Genomic DNA, 21,548 nt, shown 5'->3' with positions numbered 1-21,548 from the left:
ATTTCAAACTGGCTTTAACTGTAGCATCAGTACATAATAGGAAACATCAGTACCGTAAATTTTTTTCAACTCTCACTATACCTGCATCAAAAGCAATAGAAATGAAAAATAAAATGATTTACTCTGATGTGAAAATAAGATAATACGGTATGTGCAAAAACAAACAGTACTAATATTTTTGCACTGATACTGCGCATGTACGTCTCGTATCCATGGTAAAGTTTGTTTACCTGAACTCATTGTCGTATTGTTGATACATAATAATATTATAGTGAAGATTTGCGAAAATATTTCTCACAACTGAGAAAAAAGTGTTTATTGTAGAGTATTATTTCCGTTCATAAGGGCTAGGGTGCGCAAATGGCCCTATAGAGATTCCTCGTTAAGAAAAAAGCATTGAGCATATGGGGCTATTCCATCGAATGATCAGTTGCCATAGAAACGCGTATCTACCACATAGTTTGTACAATGTATTAGGAAAGGCCCATAAAACCAACGCTTTCTTCTCAACGTGGAATCCTCAAGTTTCAGATGAGTTTTGTATTTTCCTAAGCATCTTATTCTCAAACACCCTTAGCCTCTGTTCCCCTCTCAAAGTGAGAGTCCAAGTTCCACAACCATACTGTATATTTTGGCATTATAAACAATGTCTTTAGTGTCCAGTTCACAAGAAGAAATATCATCTTTTTATTTCAGAATCTATTTTGGATATATTTTTTTTCCGCGGCGTAATAGCTCATGGAGGGCAAAGGCCGACCAGCCGACTGCTGGCCTCACATCCCCATGTCTCAACAGAGGTGAACGATTATCTAATTAGAGCGCGATGAAGCAAGCGGCAGATACAGCTGGCATACGAAACTGGATTACGCTACTCGATGTATCTCCCCAAAGTTTTCATGATGCTAGATGGGCACTGGTACCATACACTGGTCGCAATCTTATGAGAGAATTTATGATGACGTGAAAATTTGAACCAGCCTCGGTGCTAACGGTAGTGAGCCAGCTACAGAGTGTTATTTCGTGTAGTCAGAATACAACTGCAATCAAATCATCTTTTAAGGGGCGTCCAAAACGATTCAGAATGAATTATAGTGCTGTTTGCTACATGTATGTATGTATGTATGTATGTATGTATGTATGTATGTATGTATGTATGTATGTATGTATGTATGTATGTATTTATTCACACTGCAATGGGTATATACCCGGTGGCAGTGGTAGCTAATTACACTCAATAATGACAATAATAAACTTATTAATTAAAAGTACAATTAATAATAATACTAATAATTAATACTAACAATAATGAATAATAATAATAATAATAACAACAACAACAACAACAACAACAACAGGGAATATACTAAATTAAATGAAACGATCACTTAAAATAACATTTGAAATAAATCTAATTTGTATCTTAAAACTAAGATCGAACTAAAACCCACGAGTATGATATGTTCATATCTGCACAAGTACCTTTCAACATTACGACACATTTCACTGATTCTATCCTGATTTCACTAACACTTCAAAAACATTTCACTGTTCAAATACTTTGCACTGCCACTATAAACTATAAAGCTTCACTGACAGGAACACGTTTCACTTACACAGCACACTTCACTGACACGATATACTTCTTCACTGATACAACACACTTCACTGACACAACATAATTCTTCAATGATACAATACTTCAATAACAACATATGCATGATATTTTTATGACGAACTACCTTGGTAAACTTTGTGTTCGAATCCCGACAGACGGCTAAGGCGCGGCCAATCCTATGTCTGACGAATCTCTGTTTCTTGGATTGATTTAGCTGAGTCGCTGTACCTTAGGCTTTCCACTCAGCACTCAAAACATTACTGGCCTGTGACTTCCATGGCATTGTTCCCAGTTTTCATTCCTCGTACATTTTCGATACCTAGTTGTGTTAAACATTGTAAAGCTGCAGTAGACTACCATAGAATACGAATAATGGAATGTAAAATACGACAGTTTTCCTAGCAGCATTCTAGGATACAATGCAACCTTAGATACATCAATGTTCTGTTAGTTGCATATACAACAGGCGCTGTCATCTGTCAGTGCTATTATTATAAACCTGCTTCTACTGGGTGTTCATTTCAACGTGTGTCATGATGTCACTCTTGATGAGTCAGCGATTTGAAGCGAGTTTCAGCTTTTGTGTCAGAGAAGTTGCCTATTAATCAAGGCATTCAATCTGAACTTGAGAACGTGTACGGTATAACTTGAACGTCGTAGCAACAGATGGCGGTCTGTACGGTCTGTGTGCTACCATAACCTCTTTCGAACTGTGTTTTGCGCGGGCAAGTCAGACGCAGGGTATTTGTTATCATCGGTTGCGTACGGAAACATTCCACAACACAAATCAAATGTTTCGTGTCCATGTTGACCGTCGAAATTAATGTCAACAAATACGTAAGTAATCGTCTTAACTCTCTCCACATATCCCGACAGTAAGAAAAAAACTCACCTCAGTACATGTTTCGAAACAGTTCACATTCCTGCCACTACCGGCGTTACCATAAGTATCAGTAAGTACTCTTCTGAATGAACGCCGTACTTGCTAGGCAACTTCTCTGGCACATAAGTAATACACCTCTGCAGAAGTGTAGGAAGATTGAATTCTCTAGGCTCATCGACTAGCCACATGACGGCATACAGCGAGCCATGACAAACTTTGAACTGAACACCCAGTATAACGTACGGCTTTGTGATTTAGCATCCAGCATTCCTGACTACAAATCGTGAGTTACCGGGTTCGATTCTCGTTCTAAGCACGGAAATGTGTCTTTAAACAGACTACTTTTACTAGACGAAGATTTTTCTGAAATAGGCCTACGATGCTTTTGGAACACTTAAAGTTACAGAATTTAAGTGAGTGATTGTACATTGATTCTCTATGAAGATATTTAATAGTCTTTATGCTCGACCATGCCGAAATGTAGTAATTATACTCCTGGTAGTAGACCTTTAATGCATGTCATTAAAGTACACCTACTCATTAAAGGTCAGGTCTTTCAGCCAATGACGACTCAGGTTACAACTGTTCAGCCAATGACAGGTCAGCTTTCTACCGTTATAAAACCGCAAGTATCGATTATTCTCGGATATGCAATCGAAAGAGAATTAGCGAAAAGTCACGGAGGCTGGAAATCCAATACTGTCCCAGAAGGTTATGTTCTGTTACTATAATAATTAGCGTTAATTGTAAATAATATTCAAATAAATTCAATTTGTCATCTCGTTTTTCAATGTCTAATTTAATTTCAATGTTATCTCTGTAGGTTCTTATGGCCTAGCAAGGTAAATGTGAACATCTGTTCCTCGGAAAAAATCAGTACTTTCGCGTCTGCGCACATCTCACAACATACAGGACATTGGCCAAGGTCAGATACAAAGAAAATTAATATCAAGTTAGAAATATGGTCGAGCATAAGAAGTCGTATGAAACTCGCCTATAATAGTAATTAAGAAGCTCGTATGAATATTATGAAACTCGCTTGCGCTCGTTTCATAAATATCCATACTCGCTTCTTAATTACCTTCATTATAGGCTCGTTGCATAATGTACTATTATTAAACACAACGTTTAGTCATGTTTCGTTTGTTCTGGAGGTCTGGCTCGGGACCTCTCAAAGGGAGGGTGTTTGTGCAGTATTGATGGAATGATGATGATGATGATGATGATGATGACGATGATGATGATGATGATGATGATGATGACGACGATAATGTGAGGGGAAATGGGGAACCTCAAGAAAACCTCTTTGCTCCCGCTTTGTCCATCACAAATTTCTTTATGGCCCAGACGGAAATCGAACAGGGTCTTCAATGAGTCTTGAAGGAACACAAGAAGGCGTATAGACTCTTAAATTGTATTCGTCTTATTGCCTTATTCTCCTATTGTTTTGTTATTGTAGAACCGTGGCAGAAAAATTACCTATTCCCACCTTATTGTGTGAGAGTCCATGGAATTTCTTGTTAAACAACTACATATCACTCTAACTTTAAATTTGTTTACTATTCTTAAGTACTTCATAACTTATATTACTAGCAGCAGGTATTTGATCTTCAGCACGCCGCATGCATTTTTATTACTAACCCGACAGTGAAATACTATGTAATTTTCAATTTTAAGTGTCTTCATATTTTGCCAATAAATATAACAGAATCACGTTCCTTAGCTTAGATTCCTTTTAAATTCTATATTTCTATTGATAATAATATTTAAGATGTGAGTTAAATAAATTAACAAGAACTTAGTGTGGTTACAATTCCCTGTCCAGCCCGTAGAACTTCTATACAAGAGTCTTCAGGAGTATCAAGACGATCTTGGAGGAGAGAATTCTGACCAGGTGTACCAGCTTTACGCAGATCGGGAGAAGGAGAGACTAAGTAAGAGACATTTTACTTTACTGTCTATATTTACGAGGGTCGCCCTACAAATAACGTCTTCTATCTCTGTCTTACAAGCCTAACTTTGATAACGAACTTTGACTGTGATATTTAAATAGTTCAACCTTCCCGCTCATATCATGCACGTTTCACTCCTCTCCACCAGATGTCACAGGCTGTTCGCTGCTACCATTGAGCTCTATACTAAAATGGAGGAAACACCGTATTGCATTGCATTTGAAAAAAAAAAACAAATAAAAAAAAAAGGCATAGGAAAAGCACAAAATTCAAGGTTTATGAAGCACTTTGTAGGAGAGAGGTGTCATGTTGTGAGATTAGTGAGTTGTGATTAGAGGCGCCATGTTGCGAAGTTGATGAGCTATGATGGTGGAAGGAAATTAAACGGAGAGAACAAGGGGACAATTGCATGAAAAAAAAACTAAAAATTCAGATATATCTCCATCATAGTAGACATACCGTAGGCCTACTACATTAGCTAGATATTTTAATGACTATGTGGCCACTACGTAATTGTAATATTATTACAGGTACCGGTATAGGCCCTAATATAAAATATAGCCTATAGCTATTTGTTAACGAATTGTACCATTTATTTAGAATATTTCTCATTAAAAAAGTAGATTTTTTTTCGACAACGGAAAATTTTTGCTTCGTTATATTGATTCTTTCTTTTCTTTCTCTCTCTTTTTTTTCTAAGATTAAATTGCATGGGGAAAAAGGCAGAGGACAAAAAATAATTTCGTAATTCTATTTCGTTATACTGGCGTTCGTTACAACCACATTTCAATGTGGGTACTTATTTAGAAAGTATTGTGATCCTGCAAAAAATAAATTTCGACATTTTTACAGAAATTCATATTTTCAGCGTTCTGGTACCGAAAACGTGCTTTCCTGCATATAGTCTACCTATCCGTGTATGTGAACGATTTTTTGACGAATTTTGTTCATACTCAGTCTCTACTAGTCCATCAGGAAATTGTGCGAATGTAATATCGTCTCTATTTGAAAAAAATAATAATAACGTACAGTAACACTATTAAGTTCGTGTATTAAAAGAAATTAGTAGTAAGCCTACAAGGTACGTAATACAACACGATTTTTAACCCTTAAATTGACAAAACTTCATTTCTCACAGTTTATTAAACCGTGTCGGACTGTAAAGAAAACAACTATCGTAATGTCTATGTTGTACAATATTATAGTATTGTGAAATTTAATTTTTCTACCACTTTTTTTTCTATTGTTCTGTTAAAATTATAGTATGTAGCCTATTAACCTGTTGTATTGTATAGGATACATTGTCAATTTAAGGGTTAAGCTACGCAGCAACCTGTAAGCAGGTCAAATAGAAGTGGACAAAGGCGTCATTTCAATTTTTGCTGTGTGGAGGGGGGACGCATGATTTTCTAGGAAACACCTTATAGGTTACATCGCATGGCGTACTCTCTCTATATTTCCTCTGAAATGAACTTTTTCCATACTGTATACTGGAGTAAACTTGACCATAAAAAGAGAAAGAAAAATAATTTAAAGCATGCCATAAGATTATTTGAATATAGGTATTTTTAAAGATCATTAAATTTTTCTATTAGTATTTTTTTATTATTTTATGCCATAAATAGGGGCTGATATAATAGTTGAATTTTATTTTGTTTTACGCTACTTCAGAGTACATTTCTGCCAGTTTCCACACATATAGACATATAGGCCTAGTTTTAACTCTTTATTCTGCCTCTACGACACCAGGACGTAATTTGCATGCACTTACTGTTAATATGACGTAGGTGGGAACCAAGGAAGTAAGCAACATCAGGGAGACTGGTCGCTCTCTCTTAGTAGTCAGTACATACATCTAACCCCTCTTTTTTATGCGTGAGTGAATGTTACCCTTAAAAATTGCTTCGATGGATTGATTACACAGTACCGGTACAAGTTATTATTTTACAAGAATATTGTCCTTCGATAATTTGATTTACATGCAAGAAGATATTTTTCACCATAAAACCTTAAGAAAACTCTAAAAATTCGTAAACCCCTTCAAATGCATCATAATATAACCGAATACCTGTAAAAATTACAGCCGTCTTAAAAAAAATCTAAACCCATTACAAATAACGGAAAATCTTTACTGATTTTTTTTACCAAAAAGTAAAACGAAAATCGCCGGTGTCCATTCTGATAAATGTGCGGTATTTACTAGTGTTTAATACACAGAAGTTTGTCAATGACATCTTTGGCACACTATATGAACACGTGTGCATATTATCAATCGTAGTTCTTTCCGAATAGATCTCAGATATGCAGTGAAACTTGTGCAGTCTTGCATATAACATAGTGGAATCCATGCACGCTGAACCTCGTCACCAGCGAGCTAGAAATACTACTACTACTTCTAGCTCGTTGCTCGTCATTATGGTATCGGAGACCTTAATTGACTCGCATTCATTATGTAGGCCTATTCACAATTGCTTCCGCAGTCTATTATACAACTTGGGCCATATTTCTTTCTCCTTTTCATTCAGCCATTGTAATAGACTGTCGTAAGTCTCTGTAGATGGCTGTAGGAGCTGGTAACACATATCATCTAATTTAGGCTATATTTATTAAACACGTGTACAAGTTGTAGATCCTCTATGAGAATGGTTTTCTTGCGGACTGTGAAGTTACACGTCAGGGTTTGTATTTAGATAAGCATAGAGTTAAGCTTCGTCAACTTGGTGAGGTTGCCAAAGAAAAAAAAAATGTTAAACAGTAACATTTAAGATGACATTAAAAATGTCTTACAAGAAAATAATAGTGTTTAATAATAGTGTTTTGTCAAATAATATCAAGTCCATGTCTTATAATGGGCATAATTGTGAGTTGGAATAGTTTCAGAACGGTAGGTCATTGATATTTTACTTAGATTAGCCTCTTTATTTACCGGTATGCTGTTTGTTGCCATGTAGCTGCTGCGCAGCTTTACGTGTTTTGTCCTATACACACCGCCGTGTGTCTGGAAAGCGACCACTAAATATTTAAATGTGGGAATTTTAGACAAGACACACTTATCTACTATAGATTACTACCTTAATGAAGACTTACAACTAAACACTACCTTTTTTTCCGCTGTTAATCAAAAGTTAGTCAAAGTTAACTTAATGTATTGAAAGTTTATTCTTAAATAATTTTATCTTTATAAGTGCGTGCACAGTTTTGTGTTTTACAGTGGCGTAGCATGAAATTTTGAGCAGGGGAAGCTAACTCAACTTGTCTTTCATGCAATATGAGAAAACGTATTACAAAAATATAGTTTTAAAATAAATAGTAGTCAATGTCAAGTCAGCAGTCGAAGATTGGTTGGAACCTCGTAACACCAATAAGGGATGACCTCAAATGGTACGTAGTAAAATATGATTTCACGGTTTACACATATCTCTAACAAACAGACATGTATATGTATAACATTCGCTCACTCTCTGTCATACTTAGATAAATCACAATATTAATGGTCAATAGATACAGTATAACTATCATTACGTAAGTATGCGTCTGTATTTTGAGTGTGTCCTTCATTGACAGCAAGGGAGTCGGTCATTTGTTTTTTATATCACACTTTTGTTCGTAAGTCAGTCTTGATAATAGAATTGTCCTAAAAAATTCAAGTAAATTGGTGTCAGGAACTGTTATTTCACTCATTATTTATTATATCAGCCACAGTGCACACTAACACTTCAACTGAACACAACTGACGAAAAGGGATAACTCGGAAACTACTTATTTTCAATGTCAAAGCTAGCTTCTTGCGAGCCTTGCGACCAGTGTAGTTTAGTTAGAAAGGGATGGAAAATCTGCGGGGTGGGTTACACAGAAGAATGAGTGAAAGAAACCAGTCTGCTTAGAAGCTGGTGTGTGCAGGCTTCTTGTTTACTGCTGCATCACAAATCATCCTGACCTGCCGCATCACAATATTTTACGCATAAATATAAATTCTATTAAAATTAATAAATAATTTTGTCCATTAACTGCAGGTTTATTATGAAATTATTATTAACTGGGGAAGCTGAGCTTTTTAGTTTACATTGACGCTACGCCACTGGTGTTTTAGAAATTCGGAAACAAATGTAAAAATAAAATAATTTATGGTATGTTTTTATTGAACGTAAAATAGCCGGATATTAAAATTTTCATCGAGCGACTTTAGAAATTATTGTTGTTGTTATGATGATGATGATGATTATTATTATTATTATTATTAATACTACTACTACTACTACTACTACTACTACTACTACTACTACTACTACTACTACTACCTACAGTACTATTGTTTTGTTCCCCCCCCACTACTACTCTACTCTTCGCTCCCCCTCGAGGGCCGTGGCTCCTGATTAAGAATCATTATTTTTGAGTGTACAAAATAATTATTGCCATTAATTAACAATTGAGTTCAAAATATCTATTATTATTATTATTATTATTATTATTATTATTATTGTTATTATTATTATTATTCGAAGGAACTTCTTTCCATTTTCCTATATTTTTTTTCGGAGTGTTACCAAGTATTTCTGGTAATTACACATAACTACCTCAAGAGTCAATTTTTGTTCAAAATGTACCACATGGTCTTTAAGTTGTTTTTTGTTTTGTTAATGACCTAAATACAAAGCTATATTACCGGTAGGCTTACTTCATGTTTATATCATTTAAATTAGGCTGAAGAGTACTACAAGTTTATGGATGAAATATAGAATGTTCCATTAAGAAAAAAAACAACAATTTTGTGTTACCGATATTACGAATTTCTGTAGCACTTTGTATAATTGCCAACGACTCCAAACGTAAATACATAAATAGTTTTAGATACACTCAAATACGCTAGTTATAGGAGAGTCCCAAATATTATGAGACATTCTATATAATACAATAATAAAATTAATTGGAATGACTCAGGCATTTCTTACACGTCGGAATGGAAGTGTTCCTAAAATTTACGAACTGGAAAGCCAGTTCAGCTTGCTCTGGTCCATTTGTAGTCCTGCACACACCTACTTAAACCATAGGCTACGTTTTATAAATTAACGTCTTACTTTTTAAACATCAACATAAGTTTAGAAAAGATGGATTGATTTGATGGAGAAGAATCGCATGTTTCTGTGTTGAAGATTCTGCCTCGTTTCAGGATCTGAATATCTGACACAACTCTCAGAAACCGTGACGATGCTGTTGAGATCTTATAAATCAATCCTCGATTGTGTTTCATAATGATGACAGATTTTGACTTGTCTTCTTTCCTGATCTCCAATGAGTTCATATCGTAGCACCCACTTTGTATAAATATGCCTCTTCATTTTAAAGAATTGTCTCAGTCCACCACTGTGGAGTAATGGTCAGTACGTCTGGCTATGAAACGAACGGGCCCGGGTTAAAATCCTGGTTGGGACAAATTACCTGTTTGTAGTCTTTTCAGGGGTTTTCCCTCAACCAACTGAAGCAGAATTGCTGGGTAATTTTCGGCGTTGCATCTCCGACTCATTTCGCCATCATTAATTCACATATCATCAGCCATACAATAGCCCGGGTTAAGTTCATGGTGCGGCATGCTGTACTAGTACAAGAGCGCGGTCGTTCGGCTATCCAATCATTCACAAGAATAGGAGTGGTAAGCACAATAAGTCACAGGTTGCAGTGTAAGCCTTTGGGACCCTCTTCCGTACAAAGAGAGAGAGGAAAAAAACTATCTCCAATTGAACAGAGTGATCCCAAAGCTGGCTCAGTCCATTAGACCATTTTTATGATTTATACATACAGTATATGATTGTTTGAGATCTCGATCATTATATAAAACATCTTTTCTTCCAAAACAACGCCAGTCCTTGTCTAAAAGTTTGTGTTATTGTGCATGTCACTTGAAAACTCGCTCAGTCCGTAGATCGGTGGATAAATAATTACTGGTAGTCCAATCCTTTCATAAAAATGGACTTGCGTTTTGGGACCACACTCTTTAATTATAACGCCTGTGCTCTCTCAGTGATAATGTCTAATTACTTCGCTAGTTTAGAATGATTCGGGTTGGTTATATTAAAATGTTATTAGCTCAAATTCAGCAAACGAAAAACAAATAAACACAGCACCAAAAATGTACATAACTTCCTACTATACTGTATATATTTTAAGGAACATAATTTATGGTTAAGTGAAAGCCTGATGTTGTCTTGTTTTACAAATTGTCGAAGTCTGCTAATTTCTAAATATGGCCCAATGATTAAGTTATTTATCCATGACCATAACGAAAAACATGCCTTTACTAAATACTTTTGCGTTTATAAAGTAGGCTTTTATTCAACATTACTTTATTCCACTAGTGAGATAAAGACTTTACCTCACAGTTTGAACTTTATCTCACAATTCATTAGTATTTTCCTAGTACCCGGGCACACACGTATATTTTTCCATTCAACTATTACTCGAGAAGTTAATAATAGTTACTAGATGTCACTACCTCTACTTCTTTATTACCATTTCTTAAATATACATACGTATACTCAATCTCTTTCTCTATCTACTACGTCGTAATTTGTGCATTGCATCCATATCTAATATGTATTTTTTTAAAAACTTGTAATAATTTACCTTTCAGGAGGCGAGGAGACTTAAACCTGCGAAGTTGGGTTTATAGGATTTTATAACATTTTATAATTTTATATTTTATAACAACACTCGTTAATCAACTGAGCTAAATAGACACGATGATTAATTACGTTTTAATATTCCTCTTGAGTTTACAGAAGTAAAATGTGAAATTATTTTAATCACATTAGTCCTGTGAACACTTCTAAATAATCCCTGAAACTTCAAAATGATGAAAATACACGTTTAAAATGAAAAAAAAAAAATATATTAAAATTACATAATTAATTATAATTTGTTATTTTTTGTCCAACGCCTTAGATACCATTCTTCACTAATTATGGCCTCCTACATCATGATGTACCTAGTAAACGTATCTATTCTAAAATCCATGCCATGATATGTGATTATATGAGGACTTATTTTCAACATATTTTCTTTTATAAAACATAATTTTTCGTTATGGTCATGGATAAAATTACATGCTTAAATCTTTCCACTCGCGCAATAAAGATGCACTTACCTCACAAGTACCATAAATAACCATTCTTCATTGCTTTTATACATAGGTTTCATATGGCAGTGTTAAATTCCTATGTCGCACACCCATAAAAACACATGGTATATGAATATCAAATAAAATACACTACAGTACATTGTTAAAGAAAATACCGTAGGTAGCTATATATTGTATTTTATTACTTCATTTCGAGTACAGACGTTTCACACCATCATTGAGATTTCCTTAAATCACCTGTCATTTTTTTAAATTTGTATTCTGTTGTTATCCTTCCTCTTTCGTCCTTCTCATATTACTTTTCTATTAAGTTATCTTCTAACTTCTTTCCTTTTTTCTTCCGTCTTGCTTTGTTTCTATATTTTTTCACTGATGAACGTTATTGAACAAGTAATAACTAATACTTCACTGTGTTAATAATATATATTTTGGTGGTAAATTATCTGGTTGACTAGTTTCGACGTGGTTTGCGTCATCCTCTGAATTCTATATATTTATCTTTGTTTAATATGTACTTTCCGTATTTCTGCCATTATTTAATACTTCTTCTCTTTCTTACCTCTTCTTTATCATATTTTTATTTTCTGTTCACTTTTAACATTCATGTCTTTGTTTCATTGGTTTCTTATTTGTTTCTATCCCTGTATCTTCTTCTCTTACTCTCTGATGTCATGTTCCCTTCATTTGTTTTTGTCACTAGTCTTGCTTCCTCTTTTTTGTTTCGGCTGTTTTTCCCTTCTTTCTTTTATTTCAATTTCTATTATTTTCTTTCTCTCCCCTTTCCATCCGCATTCCTTTGTTGCTACCTAGTTCTTAATTTATTTCTACCCCCTTCTGTCCTTAAGGAGACCAAATACGACAAAGTGGCTTAAATTAAAAAAAAAAAAAAATTTGCTGATTTATGTGCGATGTCACATTAAATTTAATATTCCAAAATAACTGTGTTCAATACTTCCAGAAAATGTTTTTTGTAATAGTTTTGTAACTGTATGCAAATCACATTTCAGTTATGTCCCCTTTTCTTGACCTAATTTTCTCCTTTCGGCATTTTTAAGTGGCATGAAAGCTATTCTAGGTATAAACTTGATTTTGTTTACCACACATAGCTCTTTGCATTAAATGTAAAATTATGAGATTGGAAAAAAAATCTCGCAGGAAGAAATCTTTTTTTATAAAAAATAATATCAAATTTTGGACATTTAGGGGAAAAAATCAGGGGGAAAGCATCATAAGGATAAAACCAAATTAAATGTTTAATGGACAGAGAAAACATTGAGAACAACCTATAAAAGTTTCAGCTCTGTATCTACAATTGTTTAGGAGTTCAGTGTATCAAATCATTGAAAATTTAACATGGTCAAGATTGGAGGTATTCAGTCTCCTTAACGGGAAATATTCTCCCGCCTTAAATATACCGTACTTCCAACATTAAATGACATAATATTCTAGCTCTTTTTCGTTTCTCTTTGAAAGGAATTTGGCCAGTCAGAATTGAAGCTTATTCAGACCTATTGAGTTTCAGTACTTAAGTAATTTAATTTTTTTTACGGTATAGTCAGATAAAACGGTTATTGGTATTGCATATTGAAATTGTTTCCAGGTAAACTAGAGACATGCCGTACCATAAGAAAACAGCTGATGATACAGTCAAGACAGCTGAAGGAGAATTCACCACCATTGTACAGCACTGATGAGCACAGAGATTTTAACAAGTTGAATGCCTCCTCAGCCCACAAGAATAAAATATTCAAATGCAATGCAGCACCAGATAAATCAGGTAAACAATGTCTAGCTTACTTGCATTAGGGGAATAGCAATTCACAAAATAATATATTCTGTACGAATATCATATCGTTCTGCAAAGAAATTTTAAAATGTTACATTTGTTCGGATCAAATTTCTGCACATTTAAAGGACAAAACTAACATTATTTCAACCATTATTTATTGTCATAATACACTGCTCTTTTAAATTGATAGAGTGTATTGGGAATTAAATCAATGGCCATGAAATGTTTCATATGAAACTATTTTTATCTCGAAAAGGAAGCAAAAACGAGCAAAATTGTATTAAACTTTTTTGTTTGGGATATCTCAAAGAATAACCCCTGAAATTAATGACATTACTTACAGTTCACCCTTATGTGCATATCTCATACTGGTAATTATAATAATGGAACACATGTAGCAAAAATTGGTATTAATATTACTATTTCATAAAAAAACTTCAAATTGTTTAACGACATGTTAAAAGTGTTAGAATTTTTAAAAAAGGTTATGTACCTTAGACGACGGCCCATTTTGATACCGGTTCTGTGTCATCTTCAGTGTCCTACGAACTAGTGAGCACTTTTAACGTGTCGTTAAACAATTTTAAGTTTTTTAAACAAAGTGTTAACGTGAACCAGAATCAATGTACTATTTCATGTGTATACAGAGTCTTTTTTATATCTTTTAAACTGTTTCTCTTTTTTGTATATCACAGAAACAGCCCTAACAGCTTTAGATAACATACGAAATACTGAGCCTAAGAATGAGCATAAAGATATTTTGTCCCTGACGGGTAAATTTACGCCCTCATCAGACTCAACACATCAGAGGGAAGTTACACCAGTCAACAGCAACAGAAAGAAAAGGCAAGTTAGCAGCTACCATATAACAGTTTTATTACCAGCAAATCTATCAAATCATCTGTTATGAAATCAAAGGAAATCTCTTAAAGATATACAGTACACATTAATTTAAGAAAATACCAGACCATATGTTAGGGCTGCCCATAGGAATTGTGGCCACCTCCCATAAATATTTGCCACGGCCTTCCCTCTCACCAATATTTTAATGATGAATGTTGAAATTCTGTAATTTAAATATAGTACCAAGACACCAAGCTAAGAAAATTTTATTACCATGTTTGGCAACTTTGTTTGTTATGGAAATTGAAATATTTTTGGGTAAGACAAATAAAAAAAACTCAGTTTATAAACATATTAATAATCAGTCTTGCAATCAATAAAAAAATAAGATGTAATTTTAAAAATAAATGCAAACATACTTGGCGCAGTTTTCCCAAGAAAATCATGTCACTACTCATTCATTTGTACAGTGTTTTGGAAGAAACATCATGACAATCAAGGTCCTTTTTGTTACCTGCAGTTTATTTATTTCATCCACTCAACAATGTAATTACAGAGTAGAGAATGTAGGCTACCTACTGTAGTAATACAAATATACATACAATATAATTCAAATCTAGTCTTTCAGGTAAGGCTCCCTGTAAAGCAGATTTGAATAATTTCAAGGGAAAAATTGTTCCAGAAGCGGGTATCGATCCCGGGACCTCTGGTTGAACGTACCAGCGCTCTGCCAACTGAGCTACCCTCTCCCTGCATAATATATACGTCACTGTGTACGTTAACAGAAAACCACAATTCCAAGTCACACAGAGATTGTGCGCACTCGATGTGGGTCTCTGGCGTTTCGTCAGCCCACGCGAGTTGTGTGGATATAAAGGGAAAAGTTGAGACGGTGTCGGGTGGAGTTCCCGGGTAGCTCAGTTGGCAGAGCACTGGTACGTTCAACCAGAGGTCCCGGGATCAATACCCAGCCCCGGAACAATTTTTCTCTTGAAATTATTAATATAATAGAATTGTATAATGATAATTTAAACTTAATCAGTTATATGCTAATCTATAAATTTAAATAAATAACAAACAAATAATATATTGCTCAGTTTATTATAGAAGGAACAGATTGTAAGTTGTGAAGGAAAGCATAATCAGAGTGTGAATTAAGATTTCTGATGAGGGGGGGATAGAATTCTAAATAGAGAATACCATACATAAAATTATTATTATCCTCATTTGATACAGCTCAACGCTTGGTCACACTGAGTTTCTTATCTTGCATCTTGATTATAATAATACTTATAGGCCTATCCATGAGCAGGCTTAACATAAGATGTGTAATTCCTAAGTTATTGATTGTTGTCAGCTTGCCAGTGATGATAATAATACATCAATATCATTTTCTTTGCTTACTTTATACTTTATGAAGTATATGTACTCGTATTAAAACGATTATATTTTGTGATGGGGGATAGAAGTTATCCCTGGCAGGGATGTTAATATGAATTTATGAGAGGGGGGTAACTTTCCAATGGGGGGGGGGAATCCCCCCATCCTCCTCGTTAATTCACACTCTGTGTATAATTATGAGTATGACGTCTCATCTAAGCTGCAGGTCCTATTTAAGGCAAATACGTAACCAACGACCTTTTTCATGTCACAAAATGTTTACTAAATTTGTGTTTATTTTGAGTCAAGTTCCATAATGTAGAAATACTAGTTACTTTCTTTATGCTATATTGCCAGCACTGCTTCCATAACCTAGATTGCTGGATATTTCCAGTAATCGTGTCAAAACATAATAACATTGACAGTTTGTAGTTGTCTGCTACAAATGCGAAGGACTAAATATTTATTTCGTGATTTTCATCCACGCATCATCACTCATTTCTTCAGACTAATTAATATATTGCAATAATGAAATCAACGTAATAAGTTATGTATGCATTCATACATATTACATAACATTACGGTGGAATTTTAAGTACCTACGTATGAAAATAGCATACTTATGAGGCATTTCTCATATAGGGCACCAATTCTGTATCCTTTTAAAAGAGTAACTGTCCCAGTGTTCAGAGAATATAGCTACTTACTCCAGCGAATCCGTAACACATTAGCAAGGATGTTAAAAATAACTCGGAAAATAACTCCGTTTTGTCATTTAATCAAATTACCATGTACAGGTACCATATGTTAAAATTGACTGTGCCATACCTAACTTACAAAAACACATTGTGTGCTTTGCATAATTATTTCCATATTTGAGTGGTAAGTTCAGTATTACAGAAGTGGGACATAACTAACATTACAATGTAAAAGTGGTGCCCTTGCGTTTTTATTTACTTCTGCTGTTGTTAGAACACTTTTTTCTTTACAAAAAAAAAAAAAAGCGCTGAAAGCTCAGTACCTGTACCTACCAGTACATGTGTAGATCCATACTTTTTAATACACTACTTGGAAAACTAAAGGGTACTAGGTCCAGGCATTGTTTCAGAAGATTGTTGGATGATTTTATTGAAAGACGATTTTTATAATATTGAAGACCTTTGAAAACCATTTGAGTGAACTTCGAGTAGCCTACCGGTACCGGCAAAATTAATCGTAATATTTAATTATGTTTGTATGATTATTGTATCTTAATTTTGAGTAAATTAATTATAAGCTTCATTGCAAATTTTGTTGCATGAATAAATCTTATAATACGTAAAACAAAAAAAAAAAAAAATAAATAAATAAAACAAATACGCCTTCTGTAGATACATGCAGGTTTGTAGTTCACTCTTGACAAACACTAGACATACTGTACCCTACGATGAAAGAGTAATGGAATGGAGAAAAATTCTCTCCGGCACCGGGATTTGAACCCGGGTTTTCAGCTCTACGTGCTGACGCTTTATCCACTAAGCCACACCGGATTCCACCCCGGCGTCGGAAGAATCGTCTCAGATTTTCCAACTCTTGGGTTCCCTCTAGTGGCCGCCCTCTGCACTACGTCATAGATATCTATGAACCTAGGACCGAAGTCCACACATGTGCTGAGGTGCACTCGTAATGAGTGACTGTGTGGCTTAGTGGATAAAGCGTCAGCACATAAGCTGAAAACCCGGGTTCAAATCCCGGCGCCGGAGAGAATTTTTCTCCGTTCCATGACTCTTTCATCATATGATGACGCAGAATATCTGCATGGAAATATCATATGTACTTCGGTACATTATAATAATATATATACTGTATCCTGTTTGTTTCTTTGGACCAAAAATTACGCATTATGCTGAAAGAGTCATCAGCATACAAGTGACTTTCTGAATTTGATAAAGCAATGGGAATTAACCAGAAATTAATCAACTCCCAGACGCACGTGTTTTGTTGAAATATTCTGCCCAGATTTTATCTTCAGAGGAGTCCTTGCTGAGTGATGGATGTAACTTACAGTTCTGAGATTGCAATAGTCTGTCGTATGCCATTGTCACCTAGGAACAATCACATTGCTACCTCCAATAGCTTGCATAGGATTGATTAAGATTTTAAATATGGGAAATTTTGACAAAAAACTCCGAGATATTGGTATGATTTTCCGGAATTCTGGGACAATTCTAGTAGATTCAGGTGAAAATTCTAGTTCAGACCCAGTTCTTCATGATTTAACTTTAGAATTCGGTAATATTCATTGTAGAGGTTCATGATCTCATCGCCCTGATCTTGCACATATATTGACTTTAATCTTCTCCACTTTAAAACACTTTTAAAGGAACACACATACAACAGCACTGATAAAAAGAGCACTAGTCATTAAAGCTGAGACTGAATATTAATGGCAAACTAGGCTACTTTAAAGAGGGATACAGCAACTTGGGCGAGATATGACAATTGTCTCAATCTAAGTTCCAGTATTATGTGTAGAAGTAGCTGACATGTGTAATATAAAAACAATAAAATAATATTGAAGTAATTCTAATATAAGTTTCCCCTATTTGCTTGTCTAAGTGCAGTCCCAGAAAGAGAATGGCCTGACTCTTGAAGATCTGTACAGAGTACGATTCACACCACAACAATTTAACAACGGTTTTCAACCTAGTATTATTTTAATAGTATGCAGGAAGGTATTTTACAACTCATGCAATAAGCACGAAAGTAATCTGAAAATAAGGTCAATGTCTAAGAGATATATAACAAACACGATAGAGTATGACAGCTCCGATTATGACAATCCATCATAAACATTCCGATAATTCTGTGCTTCATTTTTCATTTCATTTATTGAATCCATAGATCTTACATCGGCAATGAAGCTTTAAGATATGGAACAAGTTAAGAGTTACACAATTTTTGGCGAGATGAAGTGAAGCTGAGGATTCGCCTTAGATTACCTGACTTTTGTCTTACAGTTGGAGGAAACGTCGGTAAAAACTCAACCAAGCGGGAATTTAGATCAAGCCTGAGCGCAGCTCTGGATCAGCAGGCAAGCGATTTTGCTGCCTGAGCTACGCTGATGGCGTAGTTGAACTATATGAAGGAATATATAATACATACTAGCAAGCAGTTGAACTATACCAAAACACACAAAACATATCAAAATTAATTCAATTTACAAGCCATACAAAATATCAAGAATACATAGACCAATGAATATGTGTTCTGCTATTTTTTTTTGAGCAGTACACATTAAAATAAAATAATTTGTAAAAAAAAATGCATATTTGAATATTTCCTTTCAACTTTCGTCCTTGACATTCGATATACAGTAGCATTTCCGTTACTACTGCTCTGAATGGAAAAAAAGTCTGTAACTTGAAGGAATTGTTTTTGACCACATGTTCAGTAGAAGTTATTTTTTTTACTCAGTTTAGTGGATACTATCTACTGTTTAAGCCTGTAATCATATTTTTTGGGCACACTGGTAATCAGTTCTCCCAATGGCGATGCACAAAGGCGGGAGTGCCGCAAGGCTCCGTATGAGGACCACTACTCTTCTCTACCTACAGTAATGACGTATCAAAGAACTTACAGTATTGCTGATATCACTTCTATGCCGACGACCTACAACTTTACATACATTCCAGATCTAATACGATCACTGAATCAATTGACAAGTTGAATTGTGACCTAGCCACTGTCTCCACTTGGGCGGCCAATTTCGGACTCGCACTTAATCCAAGTAAGACTCAAGCCATAATTATTGGACATAAGCGTTTAGTTAACTCTCTTAATAACAGTAATCTTTCAGTTGTTACCCTTAACAACACGCTAATCCCTTATTCATCTGTCGTAAAAAATCTTGGCTTCTTTTTCGATAATAATCAAAATTTGAATTTTCAAGTTAAAGAAACGATAAAAAAAATCTGTTCCTCCATTCACTGTTTGAGTCGCTTAAGAAACTTCTTGCCCCAGCAACTAAAACTTACCATAGTACAAACACTAGTAATGCCGCATTTCGATTACTGTGACGTTTTGTTAAGTGACCTAAGTTCTGAACTGTCAGTCAAGTTACAGTGAGTTCAGAATATGTGCGTCAGATACGTATGCAACATCCGACGATACGATCACATATCACCGTCCTTCGCAAGTCTTTGTGGCTCCGACTTAAAGAACGTAGATCTTTACACTCCTTGTCATTGCTCTTTCGAATTCTGCACACTTCAACACCAAATTACCTTTCGTCTTGTTTCTCTTATCAATACTCTAACCATGACTTAAATACCAGATTACTTATCTGTGGCGCATTAAGTATACCTCTTCATAGAACATCTCGTTATTCATCTTTTACAGTATCCACCTCGCGACAATGGAATACCCTGTCACAAAGTATTAGGGGCTGCAAGACAATAAACACTTTTAAAAACAGCTTAAAAGATAACCTTCTTAGCATTTCACTCCAATCATACTGACTTAAACTATCACTGTCTACATTGTTACTCCTTCCTTTAGACATGTATCCTGATAATGCTGTATTTTCAAAATTGTCTCATAATAATCTCTTTCTATTATCTAACATTATTTGAAATATATTAACATTCTATGTATTTTAGCTTAATTCTGCTACATAGTTTGTATTTCAGTGTTTAATTAATAGTTCATAGTATTTTGTTGTTTAATTCGTAAATAACTCTTGTATACATGTAGCTCTTATCTAAATCAAATTGTTGAATTCTTTGTAAGTTGATACATATGTATGTATACTTTTTGCTGGTTGAGTGGAAGAGAAGACCTTATGGCCTTAACTCTGCCAGCTAAAATAAATCATTATTATTATTATTATTATTATTATTATTATTATTATTATTATTATTATTATTATTATTATTATTTAGTAGCAATTTTAATGCAATATATTTCACTAATTTGTAACATCTGTGTTCTTGTTTATTAGTGTTGGGAATTTTCCTACTCCCCGATATTTGGTGTCAACATTGCAATTGAGTCCTGAAGCCTCATCTTCAGAAATATCATCCACAACAACATCTGTAATTCTGAACAAGAAAAACACCCGCCTCAACCAAAATCATTTTGGTAAGAAATGTGGCAGGACATCCATCAAGTGTGCCCGAAGTGTTAGTCCCTTCCATTCGTCGACCAGCTCAGAAAGTGGAGCAAAGCATCAGATAAAATCCAAAAGTTCAAGCCAAAAGTGGAACAGTCATGACTGCAGCATCATATCAGACTTGGACTCTTACCACAAAAGTCGCAGTAATAATAGCATCACTCCACTGAAGAGGAAGCAGGTCTCCTTCAGGTTAGTGAAGACATTAGACTATGTTACTTCTTAAGGCAGTCGCACAGACCAGGATACAGAATTTAATTTTTTCTACAACTTTCTTTAAATGTGCAGTATAATAAATTAAATTCAAGTGAAGAGTGAAGACAGGTAATTTCAATTTAGGCCTGCTGTTAGTATTTGTCCTTAATTTTATTAAAGACATTCTAACATTGTTGAGTTTCATCAATTTTTAAATACTTTCGACATAATTAGCTGTGAAATGTAAAAGATTGCATTGAAAAAGTTACCAGTGTACAGAACTTCAATGCAGAAAAAGAAACCGGTAAATGTTGCCAATTAACAGTAAAATGCTTCATTACGTCATTTGTTATGGATATTTGTATGACAGAAGGCTAACATTTTAGTGGAATTTTGTAGTCAGATATACATGGTGATTCAATATAACACCGACAACTCTTAGTATGAATAATTTCGAGGAAAAATTGTTCCGGGGCCAGGTATCGAACCCGGGACCTTTGGTTAAACGTACCAAGCTCTCCCACTGAGCTACCCGGGAACTCTACCCGACACCGATCCAATTTTTCCCTCTATATCCACAGACCTCAAAGTGGGCTGACAACCGTCA

General features: G+C 34.8%; 1 protein-coding gene across 3 annotated transcripts in view; it reads left to right on the top strand.

Annotated features, from left to right (window-relative positions):
• LOC138690992 (coiled-coil domain-containing protein 177-like) overlaps positions 1-21,548 on the top strand; it is a 51,241-nt gene that overhangs the window by 3,562 nt on the left and 26,131 nt on the right. For 2 of the 3 annotated variants that reach the window (XM_069812612.1, XM_069812613.1), the window contains exons 3-6: positions 4,324-4,432; positions 13,183-13,359; positions 14,067-14,217; positions 20,576-20,938. In XM_069812612.1, the coding sequence (XP_069668713.1) occupies positions 4,324-4,432; positions 13,183-13,359; positions 14,067-14,217; positions 20,576-20,938 (800 nt within the window). The remainder of the gene's footprint in view (positions 1-4,323; positions 4,433-13,182; positions 13,360-14,066; positions 14,218-20,575; positions 20,939-21,548) is intronic. The other variant, XM_069812614.1, reaches the window with a different exon arrangement.

Source organism: Periplaneta americana, chromosome 16, assembly GCF_040183065.1.
Source record: "Periplaneta americana isolate PAMFEO1 chromosome 16, P.americana_PAMFEO1_priV1, whole genome shotgun sequence".
Lineage (NCBI taxonomy): Eukaryota > Metazoa > Arthropoda > Insecta > Blattodea > Blattidae > Periplaneta > Periplaneta americana.
This window is presented reverse-complemented; position numbering and strand designations above follow the sequence as displayed.